General features: G+C 36.6%; 1 protein-coding gene across 1 annotated transcript in view; it reads left to right on the forward strand.

Moving 5' to 3' along the window:
- The first annotated feature begins 4,198 nt into the window (after window positions 1-4,198).
- Window positions 4,199-8,347, forward strand: part of LOC107749105 (neuropilin-1a-like) — a 27,707-nt gene continuing 23,558 nt past the window's right edge. Inside the window, exons 1-2 of the mRNA XM_016564169.1 lie at window positions 4,199-4,261; window positions 5,087-5,264. Of these exons, the coding sequence (XP_016419655.1) occupies window positions 4,231-4,261; window positions 5,087-5,264 (209 nt within the window). The 5' untranslated portion in view covers window positions 4,199-4,230. The remainder of the gene's footprint in view (window positions 4,262-5,086; window positions 5,265-8,347) is intronic.

Here is an 8,347-nt window from a genome sequence, read left to right on the forward strand (position 1 = left end):
CTTTAAAACGTGGCTTGTGCATCTGAACTGACTTTGACTTTGAGCTGAATAATGACACTATTATCTTCTGTAAAGCTGCTTTATTGTTGAAATGAGTTTGATTCATAACTAATGAACTTAGCAACACTGAGACTGTTAATGAATCAACATTGAACTAAATTGAGCTGAATAATGACACTATTGTCTTTTGAGATCTGCTTTACAGCTGAGATTATATATGTTCCATAATTGAAGAACTTTGTGACATTAATGCTCTTATTTTCTTGTTTATTACTGTGAAGTTGCTTTGAAATAATACGTATTGTATAGACGCTATACTATATTAGGGATTCCCAAACTTTTTTGTCAGCCGAACCCCTTTGACCTAAAATATTTACTGGGATGTTGAATTTTTAAGTTACTTCAGTAAATGAACAACATTTTTGCATGTTTATTGTTCTCTGATGCTGGTTAAAGGTTACATGATTTGCAGGTAAACCAATAAAATATTTCAGCTTTTTTAGTAAGTGTTATGTATTTGTTTATATTTACTTAATTTTATTATTGAATTAATTATTCGTTTTTTTTTATCAACTCATGAATCCCAGTTTGGGAAACCCTGGTGTAACTCAAAATATTCAGGTTGATTTTTCTTTTTCTTTCGCAAAACCAATTCATTTAGATGTTACCACTTGAGGTTATGTGACAAAACACTTTAAAAGACAAATTAAAAGGAAATATAAAAAAGAAGTTTGCATATATGTTTTACGTTTTGCATCATATTTGATGCATAAGACTTTAAGGGTTCATATGATTTGGTGAGAATTTGAACTCCTACTCGAGGAGAAAAAACACATCACTTTTATTCAGAGTCCCAACCTGAACAAAAATATGCTATTTTGGTAATATGAAATTTTGACAGCTTGTAATGTAAATCAAAGGGATCTTTATAACATTCTAGCAGACTACTTGCATATTAATATCAGTTGTTACACTGTATCAATAATATGTCTTAGTAAGATGATATTTAAATGCACCAGTTCATTTACATGTTACCGCTTGAGGTTATGTGACAAAACACTTTTACAGTTTATTTCAGGCCAAAAAACAAACTTTTCTTTTTGTATAATTACGATTTTTTTTGCATTGTGATATTATTTACCTCTCTTCTCATTTCATTGCTTTTCTGCAAAAATGCTGATATATTCTTTAATTTATTATTTTATGGAATTTATACACCATAGTATTTCTAGTATTGTCTTTAATCTAAATAATAAAATATTTTGTATTACAGTCATGAGAATCACCATTGGGAATAATGAGAATTTCTGCGAGAATGAGAAATGTCACAATGCGAAATAAATAAATAAATAGGCTTCTTTCATTATGCAAAATATGATTTATTTTCTTCTTCTTCTTCTTCTTCTTCGTCTTCTTGTTTTATTATGGGATAGAATGTGACCTGGACGTGTTCTCATCAGATTCAGCCGTGCATGAAAAAACTATCAGGATATTAAACTGTGCTTTTGTTTTTGCAGCTACGTGACTTTAAAATATCAGGTTTGGCAGGAGCTCATATCTGGGCAGACTAACTCTAAATCTCTCTCCCTCTTTCATTCTGGCTTTCTCAGTCAGGGTAGCAGACATCTCTGTGAACAGGGGCCTGAGGCGCTGTTGAGTGTGGCATCATAAAACAGGCTGAAGAAGAGAGAGAGAGACAGAGAGCGCGTGTTTGTGAGCAGATTAACACACTGTGTGTTGGGGGATTTCAGCTGCTCTGGCTAACACACACTCAGTGTCTGATTGAAAAGTCCATCCGAAGCATATGAAGAGAGTCAGAGTGCACTGTAAACTGCAGATTCATGTCAACAGTCTTTAGCCTTATTCTAAAGCTTTACCAGCTGCTGGAAATTGTCCTGGAAAATGTAACAATATTTGTGTTTGTATGTGTGTGTGTGCATGTGACAACTCTTTATCTCTCTGACAAAAGCTTGTTTGAATCAGTAAGCATTTGTGGTGTTATCTGACCAGCTCTGTGTTATCAGTAGACATTCATCACCATGACAGATGCACAGCATGCATGGAAATGTGTATATGTAAAATAGAAAATCAAAATACTATCCACTTTTACATACGCTCTTAAAAATAAAAGTGCTTATTCTGGCATCTATTTAACATCCATGAAACCTTTCTATAGCACAAAAGATTCTTTGGGGAAACCAAAATGGTTCTTCTGTAGCATCACTGCAAAAAAAAATTTTTTTTTCACCCTATGGACACCCAAGACGTAGATGCTTTTTCAGATTTGGAGAAATTTAGCATTTTATCACTTGCTCACCAGTGGATCCTCTGCTGTGAATGGGTGCCGTCAGAATGAGATTCCAAACAGTTTATAAAAACATCACAATAATCCACACGACTCCATCAATGGATGTCTTGTGGAGTGAAATGCTGCATGTTTGTAAAAAAACATCCGTCATTAAGAAGTTTTTGACTTCAAACCGTTGCTTCCTGCCAAAATACGAGTCCTCTACCCATAATATTGCTTGAAAATGTTATGTCGTCTGAATCTGGAGAGAAATATGCACAGATCAAGAACCATTTATTAGTGAAAACAGTCCGAAACTGTTTTAAACAAATATGTTGGTGGATTTTAATGTGAGAGGAAAACAGGGGATGGACGTTTTCACTGGATGAAGCGTTATTATGGATTATGGACTCATATGGCCATGAGTTTTAAAATCGAAATGCCTAAGTTATGAATTTGTTTATTACAAACACACAGATTTTTTACAAGACATTGATTGATGGACTGGAGTCATGTGGATTACTTGTGATGCTTTTATTAGCTGTTTGAACTCTCATTCTGACGGCACCCATTCACTGCATTGTCTTTTATTACCTAGGCTATTTCAAACTTGTATGACTTTAAACTGTGGATAAAGAATTTTTCAACTGTTTTTGTCCATGAGTGGGGTCAAGTGTTGTTTAGTACCCCAATTAAGTTCAGTGTGTAGCCAAAAAAGAGACAGTTTTTAAAAAAAAAAGACATAGACAGTTTTAAAATACAATAGGAAAGAAATGCATACTGGTTTGGTGAAGCATGAGGGTCGCCGTGATTTTGCCAAGACATGTTCCTGGATCAACATCTTTTGTTGATCCTGGATCAACATTACTGTCCAAAAATACAGACTTAACCCAATCCCTACCCCTAAACCTAACCTTACCCATAATTTATTCCTAAAATCAGAGGGAAATGATAGCTGATTAACAAGGGTGTAGAAGCACCTAATCCTGATTGTAAGCCTAAAACTGACATTTCAGTGGGGTCAAGTGTTGTTTAGTACCCCAATTAAGTTCAGTGTGTAGACAAAAAAGAGACAGTTTAAAAAAAAAAGACATAGTTTTAAAATACAATAGGAAAGAAATGCATACTGGTTTGGTGAAGCATGAGGGTCGCCGTGATTTTGCCAAGTAAGACATGTTCCTGGATCAACATCTTTTGTTGATCCTGGATCAACATTACTGTCCAAAAATATAGACTAAACCCAATCCCTACCCCTAAACCTAACCTTACCCATAATTTATTCCTAAAATCAGAGGGAAATGATAGCTGATTAACAAGGGTGTAGAAGCACCTAATCCTGATTGTAAGTCTAAAACTGACATTTCCTGAAAAGTTATCTCTCAGTTCTGATTGGTTGATGGGAATGATGTTCCAGGATCAACACGGATGTTGATCCAGGAACATGTTGTACTTGGTCAAATCACGCTCACCACAGCATGAGAGTGACGGTAAGATCACAGAATTTGTTTCAGATAATAATCACTCAGTGCCATGATATATTTTAAAGTGCTACATTATTTCCTTCCAGCATTGTCACTGAACCATGCTTCTGTATTATAAAGACATGCACTTAGAAGTCTTCTGATTGGTTAATTGCATTTGCACCTTGACTTCAGAAACATGTCTTTTATTACCTGCTCAGTAATCTTGAGAGAATTATTTGATTAATTATCGCCTAGGGCTTTCGACAATCAGCGTCTGCAACTGGATAATAAGCAAAAAAAATAAAAAAAATTCTGTCATCATTTTCTCACCCATGTTATTCCAAACCCATTACTTTCTTCTGAGGAACACAAGAGCAGATGTTTGGCTAACGGGTGAGTCGGTTATTGTGGTGTCGGCACGGCACGGTTTCTCTGCGCACAGGAGAGCTCTGTTATGGTTATTACTGTCGTTTGTTATCGATGCTCACCTGTAGGGCTGCTGTTTCAGAAGGTAAACAGGTAGAAACCGTATCTGATGAAAGGAGAGATCATTCGTTACGCACTACATAAATTATTCCTTTGAGTATAAATTCACACCGGACTGTTTCCACACTGTAAAAAGTGAAAATGTACAGTTTGTTACCATAAAGGAGCTATTTTATCTGATCCTTAACATTTTGATTTAGTGATATTAATAATGTTATTTATTTGAATAAAAACCAATTAATTTAGACATTACCTCATGGCGCATGATTTTACAGTGTATTTCTTATTTTTGTATTTGCTTAATTTGTGTAGGCCTATTATTTTAATTTTTTAGTTTTTATGTATACCGACATAGTATTATTGTATTTTCATTTTTATTTATTAGTTAGATAATTTGTGTAAATCAAATATTACTCGATTCATATTTTGACAGCGCTTAGACCAGAAATGCTCCGTATGTGTATGTGTGTGTTTGAGAGAGTTGGGTGTGTGTTATCAGACTAAAACACCCAGACGCAGTGGCATATCTGCCCACCACGTCTGCACACCCATATACAGTAACCCCTCTGTTCGTCCACGGCCTGTTGCGTTCAGCTCTGATACATTGATCGATTTCCAGGCGCATAATCGATCCTCTGATCTGATCGATCCTCTGTCGAACAGCGTGTAAGATCAGAGCGCGCTGTGTGTGACATTACGGGTGTCATGTTACTTTTGCGCAGTTTGTCACCAATTATCTGTAGGCTACTAGTATGAGATGCATGTAATGTGCAGAACTATGACTGATATCTAAGTATGACACCCTGAGTTTCAGTTGTTAAAGTGATAAATGTGCCACTCTGGTTTTTAGAAAGTCCCTGCGGTGGGAAAATCACAATCACCAGCGCCGGGTATGTGACCTCTCCCGGTTACCCGTCTGGATACCCGGTGAACCAGCAGTGCAGCTGGCTGATCCAGGCGCCTGATCCACAGCAGAAGATCCTCATCAACTTCAATCCGCATTTTGATCTGGAAAGCCGGGAATGCAAGTAAGTCTAAACAACATTTCTGTCCTGTAGGAAACGGGTGTCAGAAATGATAAACGTCACCAAAGTCCTTTCTGGAATGAGTCTGTTTGTGAGCTATTTTCTAAGCATGTATGTACAGCTTCTATTGACTTGAATGGGGTAAGACCAGATTAGGCTATTGATTTTCTTTAAGAAAACCAATATGTTCGCCGTATTCTCCAGTTTATTTTCTACAAGTGGTTTCCGTTCTACTTATACTGTCTCTGGTATCACAAAACATCTACCTGCTTTCAAAGTAGATCAGTTTGGCGCTCAGATCTTGAGGTGTGCCACCTGTTGGTTGAAAATGAAACATTTTAATTTATGGATCTAAATTTAGGAGGAGTTGAACTAGATCTGTTTAAAAACAAACGTCCTGGGCTGTGATAATGGATCTGCATTTATCACTCAGAGGGGTGTTTTTCCCAAGGAAAAAAAGGGGGATGGTTTTCCCAAGAGGAAATCTCAAGAATGCGAGGAGTCAAAACAGAAAAATGTGAAAGGGCGCATAGAACGCTGTTTATGGTTTCATTTTCATCAGTTTGATGAGGCTTCCAGCATCACATGAGTAATTAAGCTGATTGTTTTCTTAACGAGGAGGCTGACAGACAATGACATTAAATGATAGTGAGGTTGGAGGCAGAGCTTGTTATTGCCTTGCGGCTCATTTCAGTGGTTTAGTTAACAGCATCAGTATGCAAACACTCGCAAGGCTTTGTGAGGACTGAATCTCATAAATGAGATGGATTTGATGAGTCTCTCTGTCATTTTAAACAGTAAATGGGGGCGTAAATCAGCAGCTGTCAGTCACACAGACTTGGCTTTACTATTGGGTTGGATTTCAGTGCCAGGGGACCAGTGAAAAGTCCCTTATGCTGAATGTCCTACTGTGGGCCCCTGAGGGGGCATGAAAGAGCAACAGACAGACCATGACCATCCCTTTATATCCATTTTCTCTTTCAGTCCATCTTCTTTAGTTTGTGTGTGCGTGAGGGAGATAGAGATGTAAAAGAATGGTATGTTTAGAACGGTATGCTACCATACTAGAAGTGTGCAGTAGGTATATTATACATATATGCAAACTGTATGCAGATTTTTTTACTGTATTAGATTGACCTACATCTTTTTTTTTCCAAACTGTACAGTATACAATCAGAGCAAATTGGTGTAAATATGTGTCCCACAATGCAATGCACTCAACTTCTTTTATATCCACTCAAAAATGTTCTGTATCCAGTGTGACAATTGAACCGGAATGTATATCCGCCTTCTTCACTAATTATTTGATCAGGCTTCAAACGTTTAAAGAGGTAGTTCACCCAAAAATTGCAACTTTATCACTATTTGCTTACTTGCATGTCATTTCAAACCTGTACGATTTTCTTTTGTGGAAGATGTTTTGAAGAATTTTTAACTATTTTTGTCCACACAATCCAAGTCACTGGCATCCAAAACAACATTGGACCACTGAATTTCATTGTTTTGACAAAAATATTGAGACATTTTTCTAAATATCTTCTTTTATGTTGCACAGAAGAAAGTCATACAGGTTTGGAGCGAAATGAGGGTGATTAAATAAAATCTCCTTAAGACATTTTACACTGAATTTAATCAATTCAAAATAACCATGTTTTATTTCAGAGATGCTTATTGGACGCTTGCTGCTAATTTAAATATGTAATGAGATCACAATTAACAGGCAGTATACAGTATACGGTCCGCTATATATCCACACTAAGCTTACATTTAGTTAAAAACCATCTCTAATTTAAAAAAAGACCAAAAAAGCAGAACCGAAAAGACAAGAATCTGAAGTCTTCAATGATGAGTCAGTCTGAATCATCAGTCGAAATCATTCATAACATAAACTCTGAAGGTCATCAAGTTTGGTGTCGGGTTTAAGCGACTAATTATGTAGCATGTCAGAAATAAACCACATTTTCAATCACACTTGATGTGTTCGCTCTGAATTTAAATGTACAGGATTCCAGCCGCAGATGTTTATCAAACTCATAACAGAGATCTTTGAAAAGGTTCCATGTTTCACAAGAAATACAAAAACTGCCATAGATATACACACTCATCTCTGACTGCAATTTGGACAGATATACAGATGGATAATTAGTCAAGACTATTCAAAACAACCGTTCACACCCTGAGCTTGGTGTGAAACAGTAACTCAGCACTGGTGTTACTTTATTTTCTCCCAGAATTCCAAGGAGTTCCAGAACTTTCCCATCCATTCATAAACATTCACTGAACTTAAATGTCCTGTCTCATAATGTCAGATTCCAACATAAGCGTGTGACTGCCAATGCATGCTGTGGAATGTCTGGTGTGTTTCGGACGGACTAGCATGAACGTGCATCTCAGAACAGGAAGGTTAATCAGAAATTCACTTTAACTTGGACCAGATGCTGCTGTGTTGTTCTTGGACTGCCGTCAGTTTTTTAGCTGTGGCAAAACTTGCAGAGTTTATGGTGAACATTATTAAACGAACCCTGCGGAAAAGCCCAGGAGACCACCACGAACACGGTATTCATTCCTTCCTGCGCCGCACTGCAGAGAACAAACACATCGGACAATCTAACAGCCTTTTATTTCAACATATTATATAACATAACTGCTTTTTATATTTATTTATTTTATAGTTATTATATAACTGCATGAGCTTCTAACTGGTGGAAACCATTCACATCTTCATTGAACTTTTAATTACAAGTTGTAATTCAGACTTGATGGTTGTGATGACAAAAATGCTAGCGGCTTCTGCTGTTAAATGTAGTTAGATAGCACTACATATTCATATTCATATTTGATATGCCATTTTATTATAGCCAATGCTACCTGGTACGCTTTCTTTATTCTTATAATGGTGAATTAAAGTAGTGCTTAATTATTTTGCTGTCATCAACAACAAAGCTGCACATGGATCAATTTTGGCATTATGAACGTTGCCATGGAAACAAATTATATCTGAGCCCGAGGATGAGAACAGCTCCAAGTAGAATCTCCAAGTTGTCATCTTGTAATTATGGTAATTCCAACATGGCATGAATGCAGCA

The sequence above is a fragment of the Sinocyclocheilus rhinocerous genome, unplaced genomic scaffold (genome assembly GCF_001515625.1).
Source record: "Sinocyclocheilus rhinocerous isolate Xijiao unplaced genomic scaffold, SAMN03320098_v1.1 scaffold919, whole genome shotgun sequence".
NCBI lineage: Eukaryota > Metazoa > Chordata > Actinopteri > Cypriniformes > Cyprinidae > Sinocyclocheilus > Sinocyclocheilus rhinocerous.